The 18,551-nt window shown below is 34.8% G+C and overlaps 2 protein-coding genes across 3 annotated transcripts; both read right to left on the reverse strand.

Annotated features, from left to right (window-relative positions):
* Nucleotides 1-1,307: 1,307 nt before the first annotated feature.
* Nucleotides 1,308-3,586, reverse strand: LOC127805857 (bark storage protein A). Its single transcript, XM_052342666.1, has 5 exons — nt 3,102-3,586; nt 2,812-2,879; nt 2,564-2,719; nt 2,220-2,474; nt 1,308-1,666 (listed from the first exon to the last, which is right to left on the reverse strand). The coding sequence occupies exons 1-5, from the start codon at nt 3,328-3,330 to the stop codon at nt 1,331-1,333; spliced, it is 1,044 nt and encodes a 347-aa protein (XP_052198626.1). The 5' UTR covers nt 3,331-3,586; the 3' UTR covers nt 1,308-1,330.
* Nucleotides 3,587-13,526: 9,940 nt separating this feature from the next.
* LOC127807002 (transcription factor bHLH68-like) lies at nt 13,527-17,700 on the reverse strand. Of its 2 annotated transcripts, XM_052344657.1 has the most exons (9): nt 17,213-17,699; nt 16,334-16,643; nt 15,978-16,055; nt 15,510-15,575; nt 15,155-15,220; nt 14,867-14,923; nt 14,519-14,563; nt 14,202-14,249; nt 13,527-14,070 (listed from the first exon to the last, which is right to left on the reverse strand). In XM_052344657.1, exons 1-9 carry the CDS (start codon nt 17,443-17,445, stop codon nt 13,933-13,935), a joined length of 1,041 nt encoding a protein of 346 aa, XP_052200617.1. In that variant the 5' UTR covers nt 17,446-17,699; the 3' UTR covers nt 13,527-13,932. The 2 variants fall into 2 exon arrangements, with proteins under 2 accessions (XP_052200617.1, XP_052200619.1); XM_052344659.1 differs by lacking the exon at nt 14,519-14,563 and having other exon boundaries at nt 17,213-17,700.
* Nucleotides 17,701-18,551: the final 851 nt, after the last annotated feature.

The following is an 18,551-nucleotide window of genomic DNA, read 5'->3' on the forward strand; positions in this document are numbered from 1 at the left end:
AGGGACAAAGACTGTACAAAAAATTTACAGAGAGAGAGAATAAAACCCTAACAACTGAACAACTCTCGCCCACCCTCTCTTTTTCTTTGTCTCTCAATTGCCTTCACCAATCTCGAGGCCGTGCAATAAATAAGACAACTGGACGGCTGCGATGGCAAAGAGTAAAGACAATAGCAACAGCTGAGATGCCATCGTGCAACACGATCTATAGCAGATTAACAGACAAAGTTAAAGGGCTTGGGCTTGGGCCAAAGGTGGCTGCCAAAGTGGCCCTTCAGTGAGAACCCAAATCACAGCCCATGGTTGCCAAGTGACCCCAACCGTTTGGTATCATTTGATGCTTCATAGAAAATAACAATGATGATGATATGATGATGTTGATATATACCTGAGGAAGCTTGGAATAAGGCACAAAGCTTGAAGATTGGAGAAGTGGGTTGATCTCAGTGGCATTAGGCACCACAATGCCCAAGTATGGACTGTTTATCCCAAAGATTCTTCTCATCACAGTCTCAGAAACTCCACCATGCTAATGGTGATTTGCAACCCAAAAAACCCATTAGTAATGCCACAAATCCCACAGACATTATCATCTCGATTTGCCTCTCCATCTCCCTCTACCCATCAACACAAAACCTCTCACTCAGAAGATACTGGTGAAGAATTGAAAACCACATATAAATATACGTATACGAAACTTGATCCTGTTTTAGAGGGAGATTTAGTTAGAATTCTCTACTTTGAGCATTTCAATTCTTAACAACGACTTGTAGATCAAATAAAAAAACATACATCTCCTTAATTTCAAAGATGATTATATTCTTAGATCTCAAAGCAACCACTCTTGACAAATTAATGGCCAATTGGGTTCAAATTTAATGAAAGATGTACCAAACTAGGAATACTTATGTTTTGGAATATTACTATAACCATTAAATTTTAAGGTCCAAATAATATTTTGTTTCTATATATTATCTATATTATCCCTATATGGATACAATGAATTTATACATAAGAGGTTTCCACGTAAGATTTCTCAATACATTAGTTTTTTGACCATTCTACATGAGATTATTTCAATTTAATTAATTTCATCGTTCTAGATCTTATATGGTAAGCTTGTACATCAGAATCAAATTAGTTGTTGATAAAACCATTTGTGAGGACTAAATTACTTATATCTACCCCTATTTATAATACATATTTTGTCCAAAGATCCTATGTAATTTTTCTCTTCAGGTGAAAGAGTTTTTAAAGTAAAACTTTGTATTCTTTTAACAGAAAACTAATCTGAATCTATAATGTCCTTGATCATACAATCATGACTTTATTAAGACAATAAGTTGATGAACTTAATTAGAACAGTGACTGAATTTTGAGATGCAAGTGTGGTGAAAGTGGAAGCTTCATTGGACACAGAAGAACCACCACCAGCTAAATCAGACAAAGCCCTGATTATGAGAAAAGGTGTCTCTTGTTGTCGACAGATGAGAGCCACGGCTGCGCTTTCCATGTCGACAGAAGTGGTGTTGAATTTGGAGTACAAAAAATCTCGATACGATTGATTGTCAACAAAGATATTAGCACTCATTGCCCTCTTCACCCTCTCTACAATAGGTTTTCTAGGTAAGCAAGTAGAGTTGACACAACTTTCCAATTCCAAGCCCTGTACAAAGAGGAAACAAGTGTTAAGATTGGAGAGCATGCATTGCATATAGAAATCAAAAGCAAGAAAACACAAGAACTTATCGCGGTTTGAACTCATTGGACCACCATCCACACAAGTACCCCCACAATAATGGAATAATAAGGATGTAGTTTTTAAATGGAAATCTTACAATCTCACATGACAATTTTTACTAGGATAAAATATAACTCTTACAATTCCATATGAACCGTTAGCCTTGCATGACTTTAATTATTGAGTCGTGATATATACTCTTAATGCACAACTTGAATAACTTGAAATTTCTTATTTTTTTGAAATGTAATCTTTTAACAACTACACTAAATATGATCTATTTATGGGTGACAATTATAAAAAATTAAGTCTCTTGCTAAATAATATTGAACTAATTACTAGATGACTTCATTATTTTGTGAGAATTTTTCACTTACTTTTTGGTTGGTTGAAGAATATAACTTTTACTATTGTTTTAAAAATCTAAAATCTCATTGATTTGACTTGAATGTGTTGATCAAAGATCTAACAGGGTCACCTTGAGTGCTTGTGCAAGTGAAAAGTAATGCTGGTCTGCAGGAACCCAGAAGGCATGCTGCCTGACTTCTGGGGTTCCGTTCACCGGAAATATCTCTTCCGGCTGAAACCAAACACTGTTCAGAAGGTTGTCCACATCCTCTTGCTCTTTTCCCGTTCCATTGTTGTAGTCGGAGAATTTAAGGTAACCAATCTTCCTCGTGTAGTCTCCACTCGATTCCAATGCCAGTTCATCGTTAGGCCCGTCCCCAAATCTCTGAAGAAGAAGAAGAAGAAGAATCCATAATCGTATTCCTCCATTGTCGCAGCAAAATGAAAACAATCGGAAAGAATTGAGAGAACTACCTGCCAGTTCCAAAGGCCAGCGTGAGCCCAGGACCGGGCGATCGTCACGTCGCCGATTTGTAGATTTGGGTTTGCGTTTCCTGAGATTCCATAGTGCAGAACTGCTTTCAATTGGAAGAGGCTTATCAGCAACTGTGTCGCTATGCCTGCATTAACCTGCAAAACCAGGGCTTTGTTCTTCCATCACGGAAACTCGCAGATCTCAGAGAGTAAGGTAATTAACGGGGAGGTTGAGTCGCCGGACAAACCATGCCCAGTCCCGTCATGACTACGATCACCTTCTGTTCTCCAACCTGGCCCAGCCGGAACCTCCTCCCTGTAAGCTCAGAAAAGTTGGGTAAACTGCCGACATGATATTGGGTTATGACAAATCATTATAATACTATATATGTGGCCTTGCACGGAAGTGTTAGTTAAACACAAGACAAAACCGTTGAAGTTTGATGGGCAAACCATACACCAGACACACACACACGCACACACACACACACATATATATATATATTATACATATATGATGATTGATGAAGATATATACCTGCGAAATCCAAATAGGGAAGGTGGGAATCGGGCACAAAGCTTGGAGATTGGAGAAGTGGGTTCAACTCAAAGGCATTAGGCGCCACAATGCCCAAGTATGGACCCTCACTGTTTATCCCAATGATTTTTCTCATCTCACTCTCAGAAACTCCACCATGTGCTGATGATGATCTGCAACCAAAACCCATTAATAAAGCCACAAATCCCACAAACATTATCATCCCCATCTCTCTCTACCTATCAACACAAAACCTCTCGCTCATACTGGTGAAGAATTGAAAACCGTATATAAATATATATATATATATATGTGATCGTAATTTCTCTTTTAGAGGGAAATTTAGTTAGAATTATTTGCTTCAAGGATCGATTTTAATTCTTAACAACGACTTGTAGATCAAATAAAAAAGCATGCACCGCTTTTCAAAGATAATTATATTCTTAGATCTCAAAGCTACCACTATGAACAAATGGCAAAATGGGTTACTTATGTTTTAGAATATTACTGGAAATATTAAATTTTAAGGTCTAAATAATATTTTTTTTTTTTTTTTTTGTGGGGGAGGGGGGAAGAAAAGAGATAGTCAAAGACAAACTAAAGACGTACAATAATGGACTGTGTGGGGGGCGGGGGGGTTTGTGGAAGAAAATACATAAACAAAGACATACAATGATTATGACTTGTGCTAATATCCACCACTCATTAATAATAATGATTGAGATATTTCGTTGGGGAGAGAAAATGAAAATTTAATATTTAAAATTTAAAATTTTTAAATACAATATAAAAAATGTGATAAAATTGGTACAATTATTGAGAGTTTATAAGTTGTTAGGAAAACTTCATGTTTATTATTTTTTTTATTTTAATTATATTTTAAAATTTAATTTTTAAGTTAATTTAACCCTTTTATTTTATTTTTTATATGATAATTTAAACTTTTATTATTCTAATTATCCTCCTAAATTTGTATTTTTAAGTTAATTTAATTTTTATATTTTTATGTAAAAAATAATAAAATATTCAACACACTTTATTTATATTAAAATATAAAAATTAAATTAACTTAAAAATATATATAAGCATGTAAAATAATAAAAAAAATTAACTTATCATATAAAAAAATTAAAATAAAGAGTTAAATTGACTTAAAGATGTAAGTTTAGAAATGTAGTTAAAATAATAAAAAATTAAATAATTAAATAAAAAAATGAGAGTATAAGAATAAAAATATAAATTTATTTAAGTTGTTATAAATTTTTTTAGTAATTTATTAGGAAAGTCTTAAAATTAAAATATAAATTTTGAAAACACCAAGAATTAATATAAAAAATTGATATGATTCAAAGGGGCAGTGGTCAGCGGACAAGTGGCAGTCAGTCTCAGGTTCACGAGCAAATAATAGTCTAGACAGAAGGAAGGATCTTCACGCAAATTAGCACGTGCCTCACATGCCAAGGGCAATTGGATAATCGAAACTCTTAATATTGCAAGACGCTGGTAAATTTCCCCCACCCCCTCATAGCCCGCGTTGACAGAGTTAATAAATCATCTCTCGTTGACTAATAAGATTAAAAAAAAAAAAAAATACTATTGGTACATCTATTTTGTACTTCTTGAACTACATAGGGGGTATTATGACAAAAAAGCCCCACATGAGATGCATAGAAGCGCGTGAGGCGCATGTAAGGCGCAAGGTATTTTGGTCATAATACCCCCTTATGTAGTCCAAGATGTACAAAATAGATGTACATCTAGCATGATTCAAAAAAAAAAAATTATTTTTTATTATATCTTTCAAAATCAAATCAGTCACAAGTAAAGTGTGGCATAATAATAATAATTTAATTATAATATAATTAATTAAATATTTAACTTTTATTAAAATTTGTGCCCTTATATAAACACGAAAAATTCTTAAGAGCCAGATAGATTGACAGACAAGCTTATAAAATAGAAATTAAAAGACTAAAATACCCTCGTCCATATTATATTATACTTTTTCCAATACAATATGGCACGAGGGCATTTTAGTTTTTTATCCCCCATTCTGTAAACCTGTTTGTCAATTTATCTGGTCATGTAGAAGAACTCAACCTATAAAGTATAAGCAACCATGATTGTGTCACGGGAATAATTAAGTGTAGGCCTAATAGATAACTATGATCATGGCATGTTATGATGCACATAAACTTCTTGACATGGTCGTTTTAACAGTTTTGAAACATTTCTGCTAACATTTTTAAAACGTTAAGAAATGTTTCTGAACTACTTTTTCAATTTTAGAATTTTTTTGTTGTTATTTTGCAATATTAGAAAAATATCAAAAATGCATTTTCAATTTTTTGACGTAGACATGCATTTCCATCCACGAATAGAGATAAAAAAATTTATGCTTCTAACTCAAAATTTTTATTTTTTTTAAATTTGTTTCTATAATTTGTTTGAATGCATTATGAAATTTATGTTTATTTTTAAATTGAATAACTATTTTTATAATTTTTTATATTAAAAATTTTATTTACAAAAATGCTCATATATTTTTTTTTTATTTATGGGCTTCCCATGAGGCGTTGTATGGATGACAGTGTCGATCACCGGTGTGCTGGCTTGAGGTAGGGGAAAAACAGCTTGTCCAAACGGATCTTATGGAGAAAACAACGCAGCAGATAGAGATAGTTTGTAAGAACATGAAAGCGGCTCAAGATCGATAGAAAAAATACGCAGATCGCCGAACCCGACCTTTGGAATTTGAGGAAGGAGATCTGGTGTACCTTCGAGCTACTCCAATACGCCCAGCATTTAGACATCAACGAAAGGGAAAATTAGGACCTCGGTATTTGGGACCATACCGAATCAAGGGTCGAGTTGGACCGTTTGCCTACTGTCTGGAGTTGTCAAAGACATTGACCGGATTGCATGATGTATTTCATGTTTCCCAGTTACGAAAGCATATATACAATCCAGATATGGAAGTGCGTGCTGAGGATGTTGAAGTTCTACTTGATATGACATTCAAGGTGCAACCTGTACGAGTGCTGGAACGCCAGGACCGCCAATTGAGACGTAGAACTCTGTCAATGGTAAAAGTGCAGTGGTGTCAACACTCGAAACGGGAGACGACTTGAGAAATGGAAAAAGAAATGCATGAGAAATATCCTTACCTATTTGATAATCACAATTAATGTTAAGGATATGTGTTTAATGAAATAAAGTGTACAAAATTTCGAGAACGAAATTTCATAAGGAGTGGAGACTGTAACAATTGGGCGCCAGGAGGCACCCATGTGAGCCAGCTGCGGGCCGCATGGGTGGCCATGTGCCAGCCACCCCACTTCCCTTGCTACCACGTGGCAGTTTCTGGGGCCTTCTTAGGGCCCAACCCATCTTCATCTGTCGAATTTTTCCTCCCCATCTGGCCGAATTGTTCTCTTCTTCGCCTATAAATAGTGGTGTTGCACCGCTGTGAACGCTTTGTAATTTTTAGCGCCCCAAAACTCTACCCGTGTGCGTACGCGAGGTATAAAAATATTTTAAATTTATTTAATAGTGTTATTTATGAATCACTCGCATGTTTAGCTAAATTAATTAGCGATGTATCAGCAATAATTAAAATTGACTACACGTTTAACTGAATTATTTTATTTATAATTGTATAGGAAATTGGAACGTGTAACCGACGCGCAGCTCGAGATTAATGCGCGGTAAGGTTTAATATGGTTTGCGTGTAAATTTATTTTGGCATGGCTTTTATTAGATTGTGGGAGAAGTGTTTAGGCATGGGACTGTAGATTTGGGCCGTGTGAGTCTCGAGATGGGGTCCTAAATGAAATTAATGGGGCCACCAAAATTCGAATTAGGGTGAGGTGGACAGGCCTGCATGCATGATGCACTTCACATTATTCTATAATTGTCATGCATTTTAATTTACTGCAACTCATATTACCCTTACTGAGTCCCCGGGATTCACCCCTGTATTTTCTCACTAACCCAACAGGTGGCTCGGGATCCGAGAAAGGAAAGCTGGTGCTGATAGATGAGCTGTCAGTTGGCAGCAACTGTTAATCGTGGGGGTGTGAGTTAATTCTAAATGTTAATAATGTAATATAACTACTGTGTGATAACTATGAATGTCGGATATGGCTTAACCTGAAGTAAATCGGAACCAAGTTAAGGCTCCCACTATGAGTAAACCCAGTAAGATAGGGAACTTGTACCTGTCGGCTACAGCCAAAAATTGAGATATGTTTAATTATGTTTGATTGTTGAAGTAATTTATTGGGCTTGTCGATATAATTTGTTTGAAATTAGATTTATGCTCCAAGGGTCTAATCAGGTACGAGGCTCGGGTGAGTTTCCGCTGTCCTCGCAATTAACTCCCGAGCTCTCGTTCGGTAGAAGACGGCTAAGCCTGGACCTCACCCAGGGCGCCCATATTATTTTAAAGATTTATATTGACAGGGGCATAATAGTCCTTCGAGCAGGCTGGGGTTGTAATGTAGGTTATGGTGGCACCCGTTAGTGGGGTCGGGGCGTTACAATTGCTGCAAGGCTTTAACTCTGCCGCAATGATTTGTCTTCGCCGCAAGGTTTTGTCTTTGCCACAAAGTCTCGCAGCAAGGTTTCACTCTGTCACAAGATCTCGCTGCAAGGTTTTGCTTCGCCACAGGGTCTCGCTGTAAGGTTTTACTTCCGCCACAAGATCTCGCCATAAAGATTTTACCTTCGCCACAAGATCCAGCCGCAAGATTTTTCCTCTACCACAAAGTCTTGTCGCAAGGTTTTAACTTCTCCACAAAGTCTCGCTGCAAGACTTTAAGTCCGCAAAGGAGGGCTCACGGCACCCTACTGCAAGGTCGCTGCCGCAAAAGGGGCTCGCAGCACATTACTGCAAGGCCTTGCCACAAGGCTTGTCGCAAGGCCGTTGCCGCAAAAAGGGTTCGCGACACACTGTCGCAAACTTTTTTATTTTTTCTTTAAAAATTTTTATTTTTTCTCAACCTATTTTTCATTGCACAGCATAGACATTTGGGGCAAATCTTTTATATGGCCCGATATGCCGCAAGTTAAATCTTAGTTTTTGACCTAGAATTCGTGGTATCCATTGATTTTGCCTTAAATCTAAAATATCTCGTGCATAAAGAGTTTTAGATGAAAAGGTATTTTCGTATTTTTTATCATAAAATTAAAGTGCTCAATCACCGGTACAACGTTCTAAGATTTTAAATACAACTTTAACCACATTAATTGAGATCAAATCTGTGGACCATATTGATTTATTTTGAATGGGTCCAAAGTCAATGTAAATCCAGCTTCCTTCCATCTATCAATTAGCATACATGGGAACTTCATAGCTTAGGAGTCAGGAGCATGCAGAGATGTGCCCAGCCTCCCATCTTAAGACTTTCTTTTAATAAATAATTAATTATAAAAAAAAAACATGAAGTTATAATTTTAATTATTTTTTTATGAAAAAATATTTAATTTTTAAAGATAGTGATCATTTCTATGTTCTAACCATCAGCTACTATGAAGATTATTGGACCAATTGGGCCGGCCCAAGTACAAAGGCCCAGCCCTTTATTTCTCTCAATTCTCCAAAGAGAGAAGTGGATTGGGCCTCTTGATGCTGAGAACCCAGCTCCCACCAAAAAGAACAAAAAAAGCCCAAAAAGGCCCAAAAACAATTCTTGAGCTTTCTTGAAAAATCATGAGAAAAGGCCAAGTCCGAAAAATCGAATGCCGGGAGACCATAGCCTTGCGATCTCCTAAAAAATTTAAAAATAAGTAGAGAGACCTTGTGGTCTCCCCAAAGCCTTAAAACAGTCTCCTAGAAGTCCTAAATGGGGAGACCAAGGTCTCCTGAAAAACGTAAACCAGGATACCTTGTGGTCTCCTAGCAACCAAAGAATGGTCTCTCGGGGATTGTATCCATGGCTCAATTTAGGCCTTAATTGAGGAAGGGTGATCCAGCACAAGGAGCAAAAAATATAATCTCGAGTCTTCAACATCTAAAAATCTCTTCAAGAGTTTTGCGAAATGAATAGACATTATTCATAAGAATTCTAATAGATATCAAAATGTCAAAATAAATATTATTTATAAAAATCATAATTGTAGTAAATCTTGAAAAACCTCATACTTCTCTATAAATAAATAAATCTTCATTTCAAAAAAGATATGTCTCTGACACTAGTTTCAGTACGATTTTCAGTATTTGATTAAGCATCAAAATGTTTGTGTAAAAATTTTCCTATATCTTATATTGTTATTTTTTTGTAGAGTCTAACTAATTTAGCAATGACGTTTTCAATCAATAAATTTATTATTGCATTTGAGCGATAATAATAAATAACCAATTTATTTAATTAGCCATCATGCTAATGCTCAAATATTCTTGTGCCCTAGCTTCTTGTTCTAAAGATTTAATCGATGGCAAGATTTAAGAAATGATTAATGAGTGGGTAACTAATGTCAAATGCTTAATTAATTGATATAACCATCATAATATGAGTGAACAATTGCTCCTATCAAAGTCTAACATGGAATTTGTTTATCTCTTAGATGAATCTTCTATGGTAGGTTAGTTAGCCAAAGGAGAATTAGTGTGTTTTATAAGTCACTCTCCCACACTTGACTTAGAATTAGCTCGATCTATCAACAAAAGTATCATTTGAAATTGACGTTCTCCTATTTTACTTAAACAAAAATAAAAGACAAAAGATCTATAAATAAAAATTTCATTAAAGAAAAAAATACAAAACATGTATATCTAATACTAAGACATACCTTGAGCATCAAAATTAAGGTCTAGTGATAAGAGATTATATTTAAGTAGTGATCTACTTTACAATTAAGGTCTAAACCTCCTTCAAAACAAATTTATATATAAATTTTTAGGATAAATTACACAGTTAGTCTCTTGATTTTATGTTCTATAACAGAACAATTATTGTACTTCAATTTGTTTTATAATAATTATTAAACTTTAGTTTTGTTACAATTTAATCACTCTTCAAAAATTTTATTAGACTTTGTCAAAAATTATCACCTCGTAGATATATAAAATAAAAAAAATGACCAAAATTTTCCAAGAAATTAAAATTTTGACCCACCATAAGTTCTTCCACCACTGGGTCTGAAGCACCGGTCACTTCTAACTGTTACTTTTGAGTTTTTTTTTTTAATTTTTTTATTTTATATATCTATCACATTATAATTTTTTGACAATATTTTTAATAAAAAATATTAAATTATAAGAGAATTAAAATTTTAATAGTTATTATAAAATAATTTAAAATAAAAGCTAATTTATTAAAAAATAAGACCAACAATATTTTATTTATCCCAAAATTTTATAAATTTAATTAAAACGTTTAATAGGTGAATTATTAAGCATGTTGAATAAATTACCCAGAAACATTTATCAGGATTTTTTCTTTGCCAAAAGGTACAAAGAAATGATTTTTAGGGTGGACTAATAGAATGGGGTCTCTAAGTTAGGGTAGCCCCTAGCCCTAATGATGATTCCTGAATTTGCTTTTATGCAAAAATCAAAAGTTACCTTATGCCATACTTGGAATCTGTATAGAATGCGAACAATGTGTCCTATCAACATGTTCCTTGGTGCATTCTTCTCAAGAAAAAGGGGCACCCAGAGGCTTTATAGCAAAGCAAAGTTATATAATAAGAAAAGTTATCAAAATTATTATTTAAATATTTAAATTTAATATTTATAAACGCCCCCCGAGCAACGGGAAGGGGCGGGGCACCACGGAGGCCCGCCCCCTCCTGGCGTGAGATTAAATTGGTTCGCGGGTCGTTCTACTTTTGCGGGACTCGGCAATGATCCTTTTACAGATTCATTTACGGAAATCTTGTTACGACTTCTCCTTTCTCTAAATGATAAAATTCAGTGAATTTCTCGCGACGTCACATTCTTTACATTAATATCTTATATATTTATATCAATAGATATGAAGATGAACAAATAAAACATATATATGAAGATGAACAATTTTTGTAGATTATGTGAAGCAAAATATACCCAATCTTTCAAATGCAATCATGGGATTTCATTTGTAGATTAAGTTTTCAAGGCCTGAGTGTTTGGGATACCACTTTTTATTAGTTTTTGTGTTCAAATAGTGTTCTAATCATAAGTAATTATGGGGTTAAACGGTTAGATAGAAATTTACGATACTACTATTAAAAAATATTACTTAAAAAAAATAGACGATTATGTACTTAAATTAAATTTTCATATAAATAGACATATGAACAAACCCCGTGATCATTTGATGACCTACTTTTTCTTGTAACAACAAAAAATTTCACTAGATTAAATATATATTCTTATAATTTACTCTCTTTGACTTGGCAATAAATTAAAAAAAAAAAACATAATAATAGAATTTTCGTGGTTACTTATAAGCTACTTTTTGTTTATTTAGAATGGTAGAGTAGTGTGAGCTTTTGTGATTGATTATAGTAATTAACTAATTAATTCATGATTGATTAAATTTTAATATTATTATTGTTGAAATATAATAATTAAATTTATATTCGAGGAATCGAGAGTTTGTGGAGGTAGATAAAGCATGGTTGCACTACGAGAAGATCAACATTGTGCGAGAGAAAAGAGTGATAACCTTCAAAAAAAAAATTGTTGAAAGGTGTAATAGGAATAGAGACTTCAAATAATAGGCTCCCAAGACCTTGAAGAGGCACAACTCGTTGGGACACTTGATATTGGCCCTGTTTGTTGCAGTTTAATTAGAGAAATTATAGTTTCTAGCTTCTCAGATTATAGTTTCTAAAACTTAGAATAAGTTGTGAATATGTTTGCTACAACTTCTCAAAAGTTGTAGTTCAGCAGTTATGATTAAGCAGTTGTGGTGTTTGATACAGTAGTTATAGAATGATAATTTAAAAATTAATTAGTGTACATGAGAGTAATTAGTGTACAGGATGGAGAGAGAGAATAAGAGATTTGAAAATAGAGATGGCGGTGGAGAAGAGAGACACTTGATTGCGTGGACAGGAGAGTAATTCTTTGTTAAAAATAGAGGCAAAATTATCACAAAAATGTCATTAAAATGTGACCGTTTAATCAGAAGTTGTAGAAGTTAGGGTACCCCAGCTTTGAAAAAACCACCTTCTACCCCTTCTAAAAGATAGTAGAAGTTATAAGTTAGAATTCTACAAATTAGAACAACATTCCCACTTTTTTAAAGTTAGAAGCTAAAAGTTATAGCTTTTAAGCTGCAACAAACAGGCTCATTCTTGTGCGAAGAAGCATCTTTTTTGTTGGAGTTGGCGAATACTTCAGGGACCCTTGTTTCTCACACCGGGTTCGCCCACGTGAGCTTAGGGGAACTGAAGTGTTATCCAACTAAATGTGACCCCTACGCGCGGGATACGGGGGTTCGGGGGCAGCGCCCTTGACGGGTTTGGGCTTTTACGTAAGCTGTCCCGTATGGTTGGACTTAAGAGTTTTTTATATTGTTTTAGGTTTTAGGCCCATTTTTTGAGGCATATATATTTTTGCTTCTTTTGTTCAATTGTAAGTTGTTGAATCTGCTGTAACCGAAAAATATAGTAAAAAACTCTTAGCAGGACGTAGCCCTAACTTGGGATGAACCTGGGTAATCTCGTGTGTCTCTCTTATTTTTCTTGGTTTTTTGTGTGATCGTCTGACTCGGTTGCGATATATCCCTTCATTTTTTTGTGCAGATTACTAATTTTTGTTCAAGACAGACTAGCTAATAATTTCTATGTTCGAGAGAAAGGATTTAAACAAACAAATGCTCTATAAGACGAAAGCTCAATAAGAAAGGCACGTAAGGAGTTGTTTCACATGGATCTTTCTGTGTTTAAGTTAGCCAGCATATTAAAATTAAGGAGGTAAATATAAGAGGTAATTGTGTCTCGAATTATGTGTGTGTGTGTGTGTGGGGGGGGGGGGGGGGGGGGGGGGCTGGGCTGGGTTGGTTCCTATTTATACCGCAAGCTAAAGGGGATAAAAAATAGGTGGCTAGGATTCAGCCTACTTGAATAAGTCCAAGTTAAGCGAAGTTGCCTGTTAAGGGCATTATAATAGAATATGGCACCACAACCCGGCACTTTGTTCCGGCCAAGAAGGTCTTGGTTCTGCACTTGGTGCTGGACCAACAAGGCTATGTTTGTGTCGGACCACAAGGCCCTTACCTCGCACAAGGCGTTGTCCCACACGAGGTGTTAGAACCTTGTGCCGGACAAGTCTTACGAGCCTCCAAGTCAAGTTTATTAGCCCATTGAATGGCATAGTGACCATACTAGTCCGGGAGAACTTTGTCCAGGATACGACAAATATCCTTGATAAAAAAAAGTTAACAGAAATATCCTTAATTCACGGACAACGACTCAGATGGTCAACACAGATTGAGAACAAGAAGAATTGAAGGGGTTTTTTTACTAATTAATAAGTAATTAAGATCTGAAACATTTCGGTTATGGAGCTTCTCAAGCCCTGATGTTGCATTAATCAAGAACCAAATACATGAAACGGCATATACATGAAACCATTGTACTAGCCGATAGAACAAAGAAAGGTGACGATAATTATGCTTAATTAAGAGCTAATGACCTCAAGTTAGATTTGGAAGCCTTAATCATCATATATATAATTATGCCACAGCCAGCTCAGTTGATAGTCCCAGCCCAAAACGTATAGCATCATGAGCAATCAGCCTTGAATGTTTAATTAGCAGAGTGACTGCTCATGATGTTATAGCATTTTGTGAACTCAACTCAAAGTGTACTGCCGCCGCCGTGGCCAAAATTTGATCTATCGGAAGCCTCCGCCAAGGGCAGCCGGAGCCCAATAATCGGCGCCGTTGACGCTCCCTACTTGCAGCGTGCAGGATATCGGAACTAAGCACAGCCCTCTACTCCTCAGGTCGTTTTTTGGTTCCTCTTGAGAATCCTGACAATATATTCCCAAAACAGAAAAGGATTAGGTTATTTCAATTACTTTGTCAAGAGCTAGAGATTAATTAATTTGGTGATTAATTATAAATAAAGTGTATATATATCTATATATTGGGTAAGAAGTACCTGCTGAGAAGCTCCTTTTGATCTCTTCAAGCCGATGTCATTCAACAGCTATTCAAGACATTAATTAATAAGACATTTCGTTAGGCTGGGTATGCGCAATTAATTATGTGTAATTAATACAGATGCAACTAAAAATGGTAATTGCCTGTTATAATATCAGTTTGTGATCAATCTTAAAAGTGTATAAAGCTGGCAACCTTGTGCTTCTAACTAGACCTATTAATTAATGGGTGGCTCTATATATGTCCTCAAAATGAATGTCATTGTGGAGGTAATGGGGATCCCAATAAAAAACACACACATATATATATATATACCTGACCAGGGTCTTCAGGAAATAAACAATTTCTCTCCCCTTGAGCCTAAAAAGAATCAATAATCAATTAGTGCTTATCCTGCAAGTCATCTTACTATTTAGATTTAGGGTTTTTTCTCTTTTCTTTTTGTTTTTAGTAGGAGCTATGTAAAAAGAAAAATTATATACATGGCTTAGACAGAACCAATAGTGTAGGCGAGTTAAATTTATATTAGTGATATGATCAACCCATTTAATTATATCGTATTATTTTCAAGCTAGTTTCAATTTGATCCAATTTTAACTTAAAAGAAGGCAAACCCCGTTAATTCAGTGTTGATTTGGGAAGTGAAATAAGATAGCATCTTACAGACTGTTGTTGCCTGGTGTTTCCTGATCCACTGCCCAAGTACGGCAAGCTAAGGGCCTGCATTTTTTTTTTTTTTTTTTTTGGGGGGGGGGGGGGGGAGGTGGAGATAATTAGCTAAAGGACATGGAATATATATATATATATATATAGTTCTAAAAACACAAACTTCAATAACTGAAAGAATGAGATTTTAACAGTATACTAGCTAAGGCTGGGCATTGCCATCACTTCATTCATGGTACCTAGTTCGTATAACCAAAAGAATAGAAAGAAAGAAAGAAACATCACCTCAATTTGACTCTGAAGGAATCTTATGTACCCAATTGCTTCTAACAAGACCGAAGCTGTGTCAGTCTGCGAAAAACGAATAATCAAATTAAACACACAATGACCCTCCAAAGTCATCTTTAAAATTGTTCTCTTATATATAGCTTTATGACAAAGTCTACCCAGCTAGTAGCTAGGGAATTTAATTAAAAATAAAAAGATATTTTCCCTCCCGGGGATGTATTAGCTAGCATTTGAAAATTAGAAATTTCTGTTATTAGTTAACAGAAAAATGGAAATTATGAATTTTCTTTATGTATATTATTATTACTTGAATTATTAATTGTATTGTTTGAATTAATTTAAAATACCATACCTTCCCGAATGGGGAGACTAGCTGGTGAAGGGCCGTTATTCTATCTCCTAATTTCTCCTTCCTCACCTGTGTTACAAAGAGTGAAGAATTAGATCAGTTCTGCGGCCTTCAATAGCTTATATAGCTGTGTACCCTATCCATTTACCTTTTTTTTTTTTTTTTACTTCTCCTTTTACTTTTCTGATTTTACCTGTCAAGTCCTATTGGCTGTCTGTTCCAAAGCCCGTATAAAGGAGAAAGTTCGTGGTAGGTGGCTGAGTCAAGCGTAAGACTCGTTTGATGAAACGAACATATGTTATCGACAAACGAAAGAGCTAGCTAGCTAAAGAATCATAATTCTTATGCAAGTAGACAATCAAGAAAGACAACAGCAATCATCCAAGATGAAACACAAAGGGATAGATGTAGATATAGAAGGGAAAGCTGTGTACTGGGTGGTGTTAATTAAACATATATATCGTTACGTACCTTGAAGGTAGGCTGTTGGGTTGGAGGAGGATGAATCCTAGCTTTCTTGATTGCCCCACCAGCAGCTGTGCTATTGCACTACAGAAAGAAAAAACAAGAAAAAAGGAAGAACATGACATCTCCATTCACCATGCACCTTAGATACTTAAATCTATCAGCTGATACATCATAATCTCCATATGAGTAAGATTCATGGCCTCAAACCGACATAAAAAAAAAACAACTAATAAACATTGTGTCTAATTAACCTCATCAAGACCTTTAAGTTTAATTAAACTTCATGTAATGCAACTCTCTCTCTCTCTCTCTGAATTCAATCTATCTATGTTTGTCATACATACATATATATAATATACCTCTGAGGAAGAATCTGGTGCTGCCTTGGTGCTTGAGAAATCCAGCATGTTATTGTTTAAGCTAGTGACACAAGAGGTTGGAGAAGAAGCAGGCATCATCTGGGACCAGGAACGTTTTGCTGATGGTTGGTAGTCTGCATTGTATACATAGCTGTTTGAAGAGTTCTCCTGCTTTATATAATCCACAGCAGCTGCAGGATGTGGGTTTTGGTGCAGGAGTTGTTCTTCCCAATTCTCCAGCTTCTTAGCAGTTTCAATACTATGGTGGCCTGGACCTGACTTATTATATTCCTCAGTCGCCAGTCCTCCCCTACGTACAAATCCATTATAAACAATCCCATCTCAGTTCTTTTCTATTCATCAACTGAAATAATTAATACAACTGTATTATGAACTTATACATACGTGTAGATGTGATTAATTGGCACGCACACATATATCTATACATATAATATATATATATATATAATTTCTTGATGTGAAAACCAAAAAGATAAGCATGTGAATCCAGCTTGTAAATCAAAAGCTTAACTTTCCCTTTGTCCTTGAGAAGGAGAGAGAGATGCTTTTAAAAGTTTTTAAATTTTTAGATCTCATGGCATAACTGTTAAAGTTATGAAAGGGCATCAATCCATCAAGTAAGTGTTTGGCGATAAGAAGCTATATCAATCTTCTCTAGAATGGTACTTAAATCTCTTAAAGAATAACTTTATACATAAATTTGTGTATTTTTCGATATTTGTAATTTGTAAATTATTATACTTATTCAATAGATATAGGTATGAGAAAGAAAGAGAACATGTTGAATATGTAAAATACACACACACACACATATATATACATATATATATATATAGAGAGAGAGAGAGAGAGAGTTACAGGAGTAGGTGACTCCATGACTCTTGAAGGTCCTGGTTTCCATGCCAAGAGGACGAAAGGGGAAGTGAAGAAGAAGAGGGTGGTATCTGTGAGAACTGAACTGGAGGAGCTGCCAACAGAGGAGAAATAGGTTGTGGAGATGGCGGCTGCTTCATGCTGTTGAGACTCCACCAGTTCGGGCTTCCTGCCATCATTTGCTGCAGCGGTGAGCTCTGCAACACACCTCGATTCATCTCCCAAAGAATATCAAATTTTCCCTTGCTTTCCTATTCACTTTCTCTCTCTCTCTGACTTTGCTCTCTCTCTCTCTTTTACTTTTCTCTCTTGATGAAGCTCCCAAACGGGTCCTTGTAGAAACCTTGGCAGGTCTAACCCCTCTGGATTAAGTAGAAGAAGCTCTCAAAAAGACCCGTCTTAGAGAGAGAGAGAGAGACAGACAGACAGAGACAGAGAGAGGTTTTGAATCATAGGGGCTTTGAGAGAGCCTTTTGTCACTGTTTCCTTTCTTAAGTAATTAATTTCTCTTCTTTACTTATTATTTTAGCTTTGTTCTTCCTTCCTCCATAGCTTTTTATATTTTCTTTTTCTTTCTTTCCTTTTCTCTTCTCAGCTTTTGCTTTTTTCCAAAGTAGGGCAGAAGAAAGGAGGTAGCAACTCTCAACTAATAAAAGACAAAATTAAATAAATAAATAGATAGATAAATAAAAGATCCCACTAGAGTCATCAATCAGTGCACCATTGTTCCATCTTACCGAACACGTGTATGCATGAGTCTTTGCTTTTCATGATAAAATTCACTTGGAATATGTCCTCTTCTAATTATATATTATATCTAAGTTATACCATAAGCATTAACATTTTAATAACTCATTTATTTTAAAGTAATAGAATAATTAAGAATGGTCACATTGTTTTGATCATTTCCATAGAATTTTTCTATCCCTTTAATTAATTAAATTGTGTATATGACGCACTTAATTAAGAAAAAACAAAACATAAAAACTTAGACTATTTTTATTCTAAAAAAAACAAAAAAGGAAAAGGAATAGAAGAACGACAACTTTATTCTATCCTTATTATTATTATTATTATTATTATTATTATTATTATTATTATTATTATTATTATTATTATATTCATTTTGATGGAATATAATGATATAAATCAATGATCCGTCGACAAAAATGTCTTTTCATATTATAAAAGTAAAAAATTCCTATAAAAACTATATTTAATTTCACATAATTAATCATATATATTATTAAATATATGTGAAAACAACTATATCTAGACTTCCTTATGTATAAATAATCAATAAAAATTAAGTAAAAAGTTATTT

Source organism: Diospyros lotus, chromosome 7 (genome assembly GCF_014633365.1).
Source record: "Diospyros lotus cultivar Yz01 chromosome 7, ASM1463336v1, whole genome shotgun sequence".
NCBI classification, from domain to species: Eukaryota; Viridiplantae; Streptophyta; class Magnoliopsida; order Ericales; family Ebenaceae; genus Diospyros; species Diospyros lotus.

Coding starts and splice junctions, on each gene's coding strand:
- LOC127805857 (XM_052342666.1), bottom strand. CDS start 3,330: ATGGGGATGATAATGTTTGTGGGATTTGTGGCTTTATTAATGGGTTTT. Junction 2,880..3,101: donor TCCCTATTTGGATTTCGCAG/GTATATATCTTC, acceptor CTGAGCTTACAG/GGAGGAGGTTCCGGCTGGGC. Junction 1,667..2,219: donor CACTTGCACAAGCACTCAAG/GTGACCCTGTTA, acceptor CTCTTTGTACAG/GGCTTGGAATTGGAAAGTTG.
- LOC127807002 (XM_052344657.1), bottom strand. CDS start 17,445: ATGAATCGAGGTGTGTTGCAGAGCTCACCGCTGCAGCAAATGATGGCA. Junction 15,221..15,509: donor TAGTCTCCCCATTCGGGAAG/GTATGGTATTTT, acceptor CGTTTTTCGCAG/ACTGACACAGCTTCGGTCTT. Junction 14,564..14,866: donor ACACCAGGCAACAACAGTCT/GTAAGATGCTAT, acceptor GATTCTTTTTAG/GCTCAAGGGGAGAGAAATTG.